The following is a 14,391-nucleotide window of genomic DNA, read 5'->3' as shown; positions in this document are numbered from 1 at the left end:
TACACATCTGACTCATCAATTTGCTAATTCCAGGCCCTGTGAGAAAGACAGATTGGAGCGAAATTATCAGTGGTCTCACATTAATGAGAAATCATCAAAAAAATGATAATTTACGGATGAATTTGTTTGCACTCTCAATCTGACCCCTTCTGCTGATTACGTGAAAATCAGTTTATTCACTGTCCTTTGTATTCTCTACTCAAAGATCTGGTACAAATGACTACATTAATGCCATGACTCATTGAATGACCTGCAAATCAGAAAGGAGCAAAATTAAAATCATACACAGAAACACCATGTTTTTTTATACACAAAATAGGATGCATAATTATACATTGTGATTTGAAAGCTATTGTGTCTCTCTAATTTACAAAATACTTTTTCACTAAAGGATTTATGGTTTAGTTTAAAATTAATGAATCTCTCAGATAACAAGAATAAGAGTCTAAAGCCACACTAGCAGCTCTATGAAGCACAGCAGGTATAATGTTCTCTATATTATACATCTTAATGTTAGCATACTAACACTTGCTAAATACCAAAAGATATTTAGTCATAAATCCAAGTTTTTGAAGAAGGTGTAAGTTTGACCTTATAATGAAAGGGCACAAGATTCATTTTCAGGGGGGACAGGAACATCTGAACCAAATGTAATGGAAATGCATCCAATCTGGGGCATTTTACTAAAAAACATAAATGCCAAAAGAACTAGGCTAGTAGTCAGGGTAAGTAGTAAGTAGTAAGTCATCAGTACACAACCAACCAACAGACTAGTAGTTGCTGTAGCATTGCTAACGCTAAATGCTACAGCAGAAATGTGAATACACATTGTACATTACATGTTTCACCTGGCTGCATTTTCACTTCATGAGATCACTTACTGTAACTGGGGAGAAGTTTCTGCAGTAGAAGTCTCATAATTAATATGCTAATGAGATCTTTGCACTCTCTTTTGTTCCCCTGAAGGGATGGAAAACAGATTGGCAACAAGTGAGAAGACTGTTGAACTGACTGTGACAGAGATTTGTGATGGCACCGACTGCTACAGCTCTTCCCAACTGCTCCATTTTGTCAGCCCTGCTGGTCAGTGAATCCTCTGTGGAAAAAAGCACTCATATTCAAAGGCCCAAAATGAAAATTCAGAACCGCCAACTGCTCAATAGTCAGAACTCTCCATAGCTCAGACATGCCTTTATTCAAGTACAGGTTGAATAATAATCCAAACATGTGAACCCCAATCTTTACTTAAAAAGGTAAAGGCAGACTCTGAAGTATGACAACATGAACTTTCTATACAGTCCATTTGTAATGTGCTTCTAATGGATGATTAAAGCTTAATAGTTTTAGATGGAGTGTCTGTCACAGTGTCACAGTGGATCTGAGATGTCAATTTATGTAAAACCTGCAACCTTCTTGTTGTTGCTCACAGCTTAACCTTATGAAATTTTACATAAATAGTTTATCCAAACTGCAATTTTTTAAATTTTTATCACAGTTTTTTCACAGTTTTCATAGGAACACTTGCTTCAGTAGAGAGTGCTTGCAATGACTTTTCAGTGATTTTGGACAAACAAAATACACCATTGGAGGCTGAAATCTCAGAGGTGGTTATTTCAAAACCATAAAACTAAAACTCTCTGCATGGCTAGATACCAGTAGAAATAAGTGAGAGAAGTTTTTTTTAAACAAATTGACACAAAATAGATTATGCGCGTTATCTATTTAAGCCCTGCAGAGATTTTGCCTTTTCTTCACAAAATGACTGTTTCCTGTGCATCCTTCCATCGTTTATTATTATTAGCAAGGATAATTAAAATTAAATAAATGCATTGAGTAAAAGTAAAAAAGAGTAAAAAAAATAAAATAAAAAAAGATACTTGCAATAAACAGTTCAGGGAGCATTATTATGGCACAATGAGTGGAATGAGTTATTGTAGGCATCTGTTGTGTTTTCAAGCACATGATCTCTTTAGTGACTTAAATGATCATCAAAGCTACTTTCATGGCTTCATAGTTACTGGTTTAAATGAGGTCTTGTCCAGGAGACCATCACTCACACCACTGAGGACACTGAGGTCATATCCTTTGTTTTATTCTGGGAATAAGGGGATTTATCTGTAGTGGAGTTTACAGTGAGATGGCTTTTAAAGCATGACTCCATGTCTTTAGGTAATCAAAGTAACATAAAAATAATAAGATAATAAGAATCCAGTAATTCCCCTCCAGACTTTTATACCAGATGGTGTTGACTTTGAAATAACATTTAAACCTTCAGGTAGGGAAATACAATCTTCAGAAAACATAATCTAGCAGTTCGTTGAATAACAAAAAATGTAAAAACAAACAAACAAAAAAACATAATTATTCCAATGTATGGCTGAATTTTCTGAAGGTCAGTGGTTTCACAGGGCCAACTAATGATCTCATTATATCTAAATCAATTGCTACAACTCAGACTCTTAGCTGAACAGGACATGGTGGATGTTTTGGAGGAAATGCAGTGATGCACTCATCCTCCTCCTTTACGGTTTTGGATAAGGATTATAGAGAAAAACCGAACACTAAAATCTGACCTGACTGGGATGTTGCTGCTGACAGACTACAAATACTAGCAGAGCAAGCATGTTGTGTGAACCTACTGTGCTTTGAATTACACAGAGGATTTCCCTCACTGCAAAGCGCTGTCTTACCACCACTCATCACTCCATGTGTGGGTGAGTCCCGCTAGGAACTTAACTTGTTTCCTGCAAATAGGTTACAATTCATATGTGTGTTAGGAAATGTCTACTTGACTTATTGCACTGCTTCAAGTGCCTGAGGCTAATAGACTTTTCATGAACTGGAGTCGGCCCACTGTGCTATTAGGACAGTGTAAATTTAGCACCACAATGCTGACAAAAAGTACTGTAGAGTAACATCTTTTGTATTACACTGTGTGTTTCACAGACTGACAGTGATTTCTATCACCAAATGAACATTTCAAATTCACATTAGTTCTGTGTAATTAATACGTCTCTCACAATCCTTTGGTTTTCAAAAGCTTTTGTGATTATTATGAGGCAGCAGTGCAGCTTCCTTTTTTTTTTTTTTTTTTTTAGAAAGAAGCATTAAAACTGCAAATTAATATTTTAAGAGGGCAAACGCAAGAAAGGTTTAATTCTTCAACCAGGGCTCAAGGTCTTTGAAAGACCTTTAATAATGGTCAGCAAATCATTGGGTCTGCCAATTAATTATCTCTGACAGTTAATTTTGTGAGGAAAAGACAGTGAAAATGAAAAATTGGTTTGATCTATTTCTACAACACACCTTGGGGTATACGCTAATGTTTCACAAGTAACTATGTCCATGAAATTATGCTCAGGTTTTTTTTGTACCGGTGACTCTGTTAAAAAGGGTCAAAATGAGCCATGAGAAACAGCTGATTTGGGCCAAAAATATAATGAGGGTGTTGAGGTGAGTAAATGTGAGATGCTAACCTTCCAGAGCATCAGTTGGTTACTGATATTCACTACATGTTGGGTACATTTTAGGAGTAAGTACAAACCTTCAGCATGCCAAGAGCTTTTCAGAGCTTTAATGCTGCCTTTTAGCTGCACCAAATACACTCACACATTGTACATACATACATAATCATACAGGCCAGTTGTGTGCTTGAAATTGTTATAACTCAGTTTTCGCACTCTTATTAAGTCCATCTGAAGCTTTTGCCCTCAAATCATCCTTAAGCCATTTGTTGAAAACAGCAATGGGGTCGATGTTCCAGTGTTTATGGAAAGAGATGGGCACCTGGTGGGCTAAGAAGTCTCTGGCGTAGTCCTCTGGGCGTGCCTGTAAGGTAAGATTAAGTACAGTAATTTAGATTTGGAAGCAGTCACAAGAGACTGCAAACAGGAGCTACAGTGATTATGTTCAAACAGTTACTGCATACTAAAAAACTGGGCAACTGGATACTTATATGTTTAGAGAAATTGCTTTAAACATTTTTTGAAATAGTCAGTGGTATTTTTTTCTTTATTTTAATTAGCAATTCTTTGACCCATGCACGCCTACACTTTGCATTTAACAGATAAAAAATAACAGATAATGTTTTGTCAAAACATTAGATCTCTGGGCTCTTATTAAAGGCCCAGCACACTCATGTTGCACTCGTACAGGTTATTTCATTTATTTCTGCTAATTAGCCCTTTTTTCAGGGCTACGTGGGTGAATCTGGACCGTTTTGACACCTTGTTTAGTCTCCTGTTGTTTTGTTAGAGTGGAACAAATTACACCTTTATCAAATGTCATTTTCACAGATTACATTTTGACATGTCACAGTAGGAAAAGCATAGGTGGAAATAATAAAATGAATGATGTCTGAATTCCATCTAGCTGCTGTAGTTTCAGGGTCCTGGTATTGTTCATGCTGATTTGCTTTCACACTGTCATGACTTATTGAGACGCGTCAACAGAAAAGAGCCATTGTTAATGTTATTGGTAACACCTGTGCATTTCTTTGTGTGATGATTTAAAAACTCTGCTGTAAAAAAAGAAAAAGGTTACTGTTATTGGAACACTGAGTTTGGTGCTTTCACATCATTTCCAGAAAAGCCCTGCTTACTCTCAACCTAATGTTGCATTCATATCACATCAGAGTTACAATAATTACTGGTTTCCGATTTGTAATTACTGTTCACATCAACACCCAAGTTCTATTTATGCCTGGGAGACTTTGATTTCTCTGAAAGCTTCAATATAACTGACTTAATAATTAATAAGGAAGGGCCTGAAAAGTCAAAAAAGTATTGACACATCAGCTAGGGCAAATCCAGCTTTTAAAAGGCAATAAAACATAGTTGTAATCGATATGGATTGTTTTTTTTACCATCTCATACATTTAAAAAAAGTTTGTTAATGCGAGATATAAACTGAACATTTTACAGTCAGCACATTTTTAATTAACCAAATCAAATGCAGTTCATTTAAGATGTAACTGCCAGTTTAGTGTTTATTTTTTCCACTATAAATTCCCAATATCTCAGACTCTGAATTACAAGTACAAAGACTAATGTGAATGGTTCGTCCCACTTGGTGGCACATAATTATGGTCTATACAATACAACTTGAACGTGGCATAAACAGAGGGCTAATCAGCCAGAACAACTAAAAACATGTATATGGGTGTGCAGGGCCTGTAAATATCAGATATCGGCCAGTGGAGCTGTTGACTATCAATGAGACAGTGGTTCCTTTCTGTGTTTGGCTAATGAGTCTGCAAACCCTGCGATGAAATATGAATTGCTCTACACAGTTTATTCGTTCAAAGGCATCACAGCAAAATTTCACACTTTAACTGAACAGGTGCTGGAGAGATTATACTGTATTTTAAATGATTATATCCCTTAACATGCTAAAAGTTCAATTCTCAATATATTTTGGCATGAAAATACACACAGAGACACAATGTAGTGAACAGTGTATGTATAACCTGGTGGAAGAGAGGGCTGTGTGTGGCAGGAAGGTCAAGAGCGTTGAGGCACATTCCCAGCACCATGTCATCAGGTGCGTCATCGCTGTAGCACTTGCAGCCGCTGTTCAGAAGTTGAGCCACAGCCTCTCTACTGAACACCATACTGCAGCGACACAGACAGACAACAGAAATGTAAAAATAGACACAAAACACAGCGGATTTAGCTGCACTATAAATGATAATTTTAGAATCAAATGTTGGAAAAACAACAGAAAAGAAAGTGTCTTTCAACTCCTTTTCTTTTAAAACTTTGTTCAATGCTTTTTTAATTGATAAACATCTAAAACACACATAAAAAACATGCCTTCCCTTGAAATAAGTAGATTAATAAATAAAAATGATCAAATTAAAATACAGCAAGGAAAGACTGAAGACAGCATACTCAAGTAGTACAAATTTACATACCCAATTTCAGTGTACTGATAACAACTTCAGTATGATCAATAATACTGAAATAATAACGTGAGTTCACAATATTAAAAAAAAAGGAAATTAGATTCAGGAGAGACTATCCTCATTCTCAGGGTCTATCAGAGCTGGATATTTTACCAATACCATTATCCTAAAATCACATTTTCAGTAAAGGTTCTACTTCTGTCAGAAAAGGTAATCAAATCTTGCAGAATATGCCAGATGAACCTTGCAGTGTGTGCTTAATTTTTCTAACCTCATATAATGTGAGATATTCCTGAACCGCTGCGTATGAAATGGAGGAATTTCGTCTTTCCATTTCAGCAGGATTAGATGACGAGCAGGCAACGTCCAGAATGCTAAGAAGTCACACTGGAGCTTTTTTCAAAGAGTAGATATCAGAGAGTAATGCAAAAAGAGCTGTAAAAGGGCAGGGGCCTATAGACAGTTCAAGGACCTCTGAAAGAGTCTTAAATACAGAAGTCCAGTACATTTCTGCTCCATCTTGAGGTTCATCATGCTTACTTTATTCATTCAGTGAGAGGGTGACAAAGTAGGGAATGAAACTGCAAATCAAGCTGAGGGGGAGGTGTGTTTTTTTGTGAATCATCACTGTGCAACAATGATGTGATATTTCCTTTTAAAGAGAAGCAATTATACATGAAGCAGAAAAAAAATCTTCAGCTGCCAGAAAAATCCCCCATTGCCACTCAAATCAGTTTTCAGGAGATATCACTTTTCAGAAAACTGGCAGTTGCAGTTTCACAATAACTGAAGTATCTCTAAATAGAGTTTCTCACACACAGCTCAAGAATTATCTACGGTAGAGCTTTCCTCTAGCACTGGCTGCTGACATATAATTTGTGCTTATTGTCCAGTTTGAAAACCACTTACATGACATAAAGAGTGTTGTAAAATGTGGCTCTTATGGAACTGCAATTATTTTTGTACTTTCTTGCAATAGCAGTTTTTATGTATTACTATGAATCGACTCTCCATTTTGCCTTATCAACTGATGAGTGTCTGTTTTACTGCACACTGTGGTTATTTATTCCATATTTTTATTGCAATACAGCCTGAGAACCAAATTTCCATTTGGGGAGCAACATAATTTTAAACTGAATTGAAAGGGTTTATCAGTAGATAACAGATTACTGGTTTTTCTTGTACATTTTATAGTCCCAGTGCTGCGTCTGTATATTTCATCATTATTCCCTGAGCATCTGAGCTGTGAAACTCACCCTCCACCTCCTGTGATGTAGCTGTAGCCGCCTTGGCTCAGTCCGTAGCCATACCTCTCCCCGAGACACACTGGTTCAGAAGGGTCATAACAGCTCAGCAAGACTTGCAGTCTGGGGAGGCTGCAGAAAGCACAGATCAAACTCATCACACACTCATCATCGTCTTAGATACATGTCTGCGCACACATACAGGTGCACGGACATATACACACATAAATGAAACTGGCCATTTAGAGGCTGAAATAACTGCTCTCCCTCAGGCACTATTACACATCCAGAGGCTTCCACATGAAGGGGCATCCTGACAGATATAAAGTGAAGCCAGCTGGACTTGAATTTATGAACTGAGCTTTTTAGATGTCCAACAGGATGGTAATATCTCTGTAACTCATTTTCCCAAAATGACATCATTCCAAGCTGTGCAAACCCCTTTCATCGCTCTGAGACAGAAACTGTTCGAAAATTTATGAATAAATGTCAGTCAAGGTTAGAGAAAAATGAAAATATGGCATTTAAAGAATGAGGCAATGAATAAATCACATTTTCTCACAGTTGAAAATGTGAGAAACCAATTCCAGATCATGAAAAGATACCTGATAAGTGTGTCATCGTCCACAACAAGGAGCCACTTGGTCTTTGGGACAGCACTGCTTACAAATCTTTTAAGAATTGCAAATGTTTTCCCGCAGTGGCCTGAAAGTAGAGACATGCCATCAATATAGGGCCTGTATGACTTAATCACATATTGACCATGTGCTGTATTCAGGGTTTACAAAGATGAATGACCCTGTTACTGAATGAAAAAACACACTTGGCATAAGTAGGTATTTACATGCACACACACGCCTGCATAAACACAGACACAGATATGGGAAAACAGCTTTGCCAAAAAGGAAAAAAAACTGCAGTCATAAAGTATGTTAATTCCAAAGGATCTGAGAGGCGGCAGGCTAACCAACAGTCACATTGAGTAACAGCAAAAACAGCAACATATCACCAAGGAGAGGACACTACTTTAAGTCTTCAGTTTTAAAGCAATAAGTCAAATACTACAGCTCCATTCAATACTATGAGTGAATTTATTTTTTAGCATCAAAGGCTCCGGTGGGAATCCAACCTGAGCAGCGTTTATGTGCTTTACTGCTCTAAAGGATAAGATAAAAAATCATTAAACACAGTCAATAGTGTTTTATCTAAATAATATGATTGCAGAAAACAACTTAATTAGACTTTCATTGTCATGACAGGAGCTTTTGAGGAGACAATAAAAATAAATGGGTGATAAAATAAATGACTAATTAACCCTAAAACTAACAAGGGTGCATTATTTATTTCATCATTTATTTTACAGTCTCATGTACTAAAGGTTACAAAGCCTGAACAAGTAGAGGATCTGCATTCTGATTAAGAGTACCTCAAAAGCACAGGTGGCTATAGGCGGACATGTCAGCTACTGCAGCGTTCAAACAGTTGATCACATGTTTAAAGGGCTGTCTGTTATAAAGCCTTTGCCACCTTTTAAAGATTTGTATTGTACTGTACAGCATTAAAGAAAATCCTACTTTCAGTGGGAGGATATCTCTTCTGTCTTCTAGAGCGGAGAGAAAGCAGATGTCTATTTCCTGACATCTCAAAGAAATAAGGTATGTTTGGCATGATGGGCTGGGATGATCAAACTTTTACTCAGGCATGCTTGACATGACCGCCAGACGAAACAAAATGTTCTGCCAACTCTTGAAAACAACAGTGGTGTGGTAGTACACAACAACTACAAGGAACCTGAAGAAATATACCCATCACAATTCAAATATCTGCACACCACCGAGACTGGGAGCTGAGACATGGAAATCCCTGGTGGCAAACATCACAAAGAATACTGAGGCCTTACTGTTTTATTTATAAGGCACCCAAGGTGTTTTTTCCCTAGTATCTGAATATAGAACAAGAAAGGACACCTTGAACTGCTGACAGGAATAAAATCCAAAAACACACTTTTAGAGGTAGGCCTCCAGACAAGCCTGGTAATCTTATTTCTAGTTGGAGGAGGTTGTTGAGTGACATTCAGGGGCTTGGAAAGAAAGATGCGGTAGCTTCCATGTTCATGACTCGTGCAGTATCTGCCATTAAAATGTCAACATGAAAGTGTGCACTATCACTGCTTTGGATGGTTACACCAACATAATACAGCAGCAACATCACCTACAGCCTCAGTGGCTTCTACCCTGAGGTCTTTGTTCTCCGACACACTGGAGGTGAGCACATGTGCAACACATTTGACCAGGAATACTTAGAGCAGTATTTACTTATTCCTGCACCATGTTCCCTTTTCAAGGTTGTGTAACACTCATCTCTTCACTTGCTTAGTCCATCTAAAAATGTAACCTTAGACTTGAATTTATTTTTCCATTTTAAGAATATATTCATGTAAGGTTTCTGTGTTTTCAACAGTCTATGTTTTCTTTATATTTCCCTTACAGTTTTCAGAACCAATTATTTCTTAATGGATTATATCCATCCATTCATCCTTCCATCCATCCACTTACCTGCTAAATCTTTATTGCCTTGAAATTCTGATCTCTTTCAATCTCTTCAAATCTACACAAATATTGTATTTTTGTACTTCACTCGTAGATACATTAATGACATATTTGTTGGATGTGGCTCTACAAGCATAGTCAAATCAACGGAATCAATAGAGTTAACAAGGTGAAAACAATAATGAATAATGGTGGGGACTACAGATTCCTGACATATTGATGCCTGTTGACTGTTGATGAACTGCAAGTCTGCTTGCAGCAATCATTAGCATAAACCATGAGACCTTTGAAAAGAAATGGACAGGAAGATATTACGTAAGTCATGACTTTAACTGAATTTTTGTTCAATTACTGATTCAGTACGTGGATATTCAGCACTGAGGGAAAGATAAACTGCTCATTCTTCAATACATAAGATATTATTTCACCATATCTTATTAACAGTGGGCAGTAGCTCTATGTCTCTCAGTAATTGGCTACATTGCAGTGCAACAAGAATTTAATTTTCTGTTGTTATGGTATTGTTTAACTGAGGTCAGTTTTGGTCAGACATTCTACTGAAACCACTGCAGAAACCTAATTTACTGTATATTACTTCAGGATGTAAATGGTGCTCTGCCTGAGTGACAGCATGCATAGTTACTGAACTGACAGTAGCTCCAGTATCTGGCCCCTTACCAACTAGAGAAGATCCCGCTGCCCTGATGATGGACTGTGGATTGCTGCCAATGTCCCAACACTCTATTGTTGTCTCCCAAAAGTAAAAAAAAAACAAAAAAAAAAACTGGCATGCAGTGTAAGACAAAATTAAAGGGATGGAGCCACTCTCTCCTAAAATGATCCATGAAAAAGATGTTGGCAACACTGGCTTCAAAAATATATTTATTTATATAAAATTGATTGGTTGAGAGGCGCAGAGTCATGACTTTTTCCAGAGTGAGATGTCAAACTCAGAGGTAAGTCACACGAACACTCTGTGCCCCAGGTTAGGTATCGTGTCAAGTTATGTAAATGAGCAGGTTTGAGAAGTCAGACATCTTCCGCTTGAATTTTTTGTCATGGCATAACCAGCTGCCAACCTGTCAGCTCTGCAGTATGCAAACTGTGAATGGAAGCAGACATCAGTGCTTGACCTGACCCCAGTATTGTTTTATGGTGAAAACATCATGTCACATATATTCCACATATACAAATCTGAAATACCAGGATTGTTCTGCTTAGTGGCAATGATTCAAACAGACAACTATATAACAAATCCTTAGGAAACACCTTTTAGGTCAGAAAAGGTCCACTATACTAAGCAACTGTTGTTACACATTGTCATGACCATTAGCTACCAGTTTATGTACGTTTTTACATACATAGTGGAGTTGCAACAATTAATCAATCAAGAAATCAGTAACTATTTTGATAATAACCTCTTGTAGTCATCTTTCAAGCAAAAATGCCATACTTATGCTAGCTGCATTTTGGATATGTGAGGATTTGATACTTTTCTTAGCCGTATATCATGTTAAACTTCGTTGGGTTTTGGACAGTTACTCAAGTAAAATAAACAAGTTAAATATCTGCTTTTGCTGTGGGGGGAAAAAAATCCCCAAACAGGATTTTTTTCTATTCTTTTCTGACATTTTGCAGAACAAGCAAGCAAGCAAGCAAGACTTTATATAGCACATTCATTCCAGATGGAGGCACAATGTGCTTCACAAAGCATGAGCTACCATGGATGCAGCCACAAAAACTATGTGGATGGCATACAAGTTAAAACATTGATGAAACATGGCAAAATGGCAAAACGGAATTAAAACAAACACATAATAGATGTGAGTTAAAACCCATTAAGACAGTAAAACAAATAAGACCAACATCAATTAATTGATAATGAAAATCATTTTTAGTTGCAGTCCTGCTATTTTATCTAATTACCTGTAATCAAATGCAATCCACTTGAGCAGCTGTGCAGTCTTTATCAAGGTTGTAAAGTTAGCTTTTCCTGACACAGTTGATTCTACTCTATGGCCACGTCTGCTGCAGATGTTGTACTGCAATGCATTATGTTATATAATATCCTATGCCTGTCATCTATGTAAATGCAGGTGAAGAAGAAACACCAGTCATCTTCAGCATAATGCAACCCAGTACAACCTCAACTAATGGAATTAATCAGTCAGTCAATATGATAATAGCATTTTAATTGAAACTATCAAATTGACTTACTGATTGCAAATATAATGAGAGAAAAAGTTATGTAAATAACACCAAGATTTTAATGACTTATTTACACAATGCAGCTATCAGGCATAAAGTCAACAAGGCTTTTAAAACTATTCCTGCAAAATATGATAATTTTAGTACAATTGGGTTGCAACAGGTTAACTAATTTCTCATGGATTTGAATGTTAAAACAGTTTTTAGCTTTTTAAAAGAATTTAAAGCAAGCTGCTTTCAGTCAAACGTGACCCGACTCCAAACATTTACACATTACCTGTGTGTGACTGTACTGTCAATTTCCTTTCTAATCTTCACAAAGACTCCAACTCTTTGCTGCATATGCCGTCTCAAAAAGTCTTCCAGTTTTAACTCCACTATTGCGGGATGCATAAGTGGGGTCAGGTACAAACTGGTTGTTGTTGTAATTATATAAATTGCTCACGTATTTACCTTTATTGGAGCCTTTTTCCAAGAAGAAACATAACAAGCAGCAGATAAGATGAAGAATAGAGATGTAGCCTTTCATTCTTTCACAGAGCAAAAATATGTAATTGCAGTATGGAGCATCTCCATCAGTTTCCTACTGAGTCCATGTTTAGATGATTACCTAGACCTCCTGTGATGTTATAATCTTGTTCCCCAGTGCAACTGACAAAAGGAGTTTTGAAACCATTTTGAGCAGCCAAATCTGAAAGAGGCATATCTCCAAAAATCATACCACCTAAAACAAAAGTAAGGGAAAAAATTATTTCAATGTGGATATGTCCATAATCTGGGAGCACTGCCAGCTGGTGCAAGAACAACTATCTGTGTTTTAGTGTCAGTAAGTCAAAGAAGCTTGTCGTTGATTTGTTACAGAGCAAAAAGCTGCTGGGACCTGTCCTGTCACTATCCGCAACGAGGAGGTGGAGACGAGGCGGCTGTTGAAGTACGGGGGTTGCATATCAACAACAAAACTGGACTGATACCAGAACAACTTTACAAGCAAAGGTTGACTTTTATTCTCAACCGGTTCTGCAACAGACAAGTCCACATGTTCTAGTAGCCGATGGCAGTCTGCTTCCACTGCATCAAGGCAGGATAAAAAAAAAGGTCCTTGTTAAAGGACTGAGTAGCCTGGAGACAGCAACTGAAGGGAGACTATACCAGACACTTTTTAACAACAACCCTCGCCCCCTCTACAGTGGGCTGAAAGTGGCAACAGCCAATGCATCATCCCATTAAGGTGCAACATGAGAGGTCTTAGGTGGCACTTTGTGCCGACAGCCATCAGACTGTAAAATAGTTCACACCCAAATGGCCCCTGCCTCAGGCAACCAGGAGGGTACCGATGCAGAGAGCTTGTGCTGTCTTCACAAACTACAAGGGCTTGCTATCAGAATTGTGATCCATGTACAGGTTCTTGTACTTGTTTCAGATTTTTATGCATTTTGCATTTTCATTATTCCTTTATTATAGTTTTCTGTATGTATTTTACATCTGGCCTTGTTTGTTCAGGGTCCCATCATTGCACTATTTACTGTTGCAATAAGATGATGTTGTCAATAAATGACACAGTAGTATCCTATATATTTCTGGGACCATAAATGCAATTAGTTCAATATCTTGTCAGAATATCTTGACAGCAATGACTCTGCAAAAATCATGGTTCATACAGCTTTTCATTTAAAAAAAATATAAGCACTTTTAAAAGCACTTTCAAGGTACCTAAAACAAACAATTCCAATTTACAGAATTCATGTATATGCACAGAAATCAATGTATACAGTCACTTTGTTTTACCAGCTGTTCATATTAATGTTGATCTACTTTTAAACAGTTTACAAGTTTGCATATAGCAGCGAGTATAATGACATCTGCTTCTGTTCAAACAATAAAAATGATCAATGAGCAAAATGATTAGTTAACGAAAATCATTACAGCAACAAAACTATTTGCATTGCAGCCAGATCATACATACAATAATGAATTACAATGGTTTGTATTTTTATTCTGTTGAGTGATTTAATATATTACTTAAACATATATATACATGTTTATTCAGGTTACATTAAAAAAGTTTAGTGTTCGTAGCAACTGATTCAGTTCTTTTACTTTCTCATTTATCTGATGCTCCACCATCTAAAGGTGGACTACCGTTTCTTTTGTGGCCTGTCAAAGTATGTTTGCTTTGGAAATCAAACTGAATTTACCAAGTTCTTCTGATCTCTCTGCATTACGATCACCTGAATGTCCTCTACCATCCCTCTTTTCTGCTCATTTAACCCTCTTATCTCATCAATCACTCCATTTCTTTTTTCCACCTTTTTCTTATCTTCCATCTAATTTTCAGCTTTCCAGGAATTGTTTGTACTTCTGTCTTGCAGAAGATGCTGCAAGCAGAAGCTCTTTGGCATAGGAAATGTTCAACACTCCCCCAACACTCTTCACATGCTCAATGATGATACACTGTGCCACCAGTGAGCGCTCATGCATATTCTCC

General features: G+C 37.1%; 1 protein-coding gene across 1 annotated transcript in view; it reads right to left on the bottom strand.

Moving 5' to 3' along the window:
- Positions 1-3,559: 3,559 nt before the first annotated feature.
- b3glcta (beta 3-glucosyltransferase a) overlaps positions 3,560-14,391 on the bottom strand; it is a 66,339-nt gene continuing 55,507 nt past the window's right edge. The window contains exons 12-15 of the mRNA XM_062419751.1: positions 7,755-7,854; positions 7,162-7,281; positions 5,468-5,612; positions 3,560-3,828 (exon numbers count right to left, since the gene is read on the bottom strand). Coding sequence (XP_062275735.1) covers positions 3,661-3,828; positions 5,468-5,612; positions 7,162-7,281; positions 7,755-7,854 — 533 coding nt within the window. The 3' untranslated portion in view covers positions 3,560-3,660. The remainder of the gene's footprint in view (positions 3,829-5,467; positions 5,613-7,161; positions 7,282-7,754; positions 7,855-14,391) is intronic.

This window comes from Scomber scombrus, chromosome 5, assembly GCF_963691925.1.
Source record: "Scomber scombrus chromosome 5, fScoSco1.1, whole genome shotgun sequence".
NCBI classification, from domain to species: domain Eukaryota; kingdom Metazoa; phylum Chordata; class Actinopteri; order Scombriformes; family Scombridae; genus Scomber; species Scomber scombrus.
The sequence above is the reverse complement of the archived record's forward strand: the minus strand, read 5'-3'. Positions and strand labels throughout refer to the sequence as shown.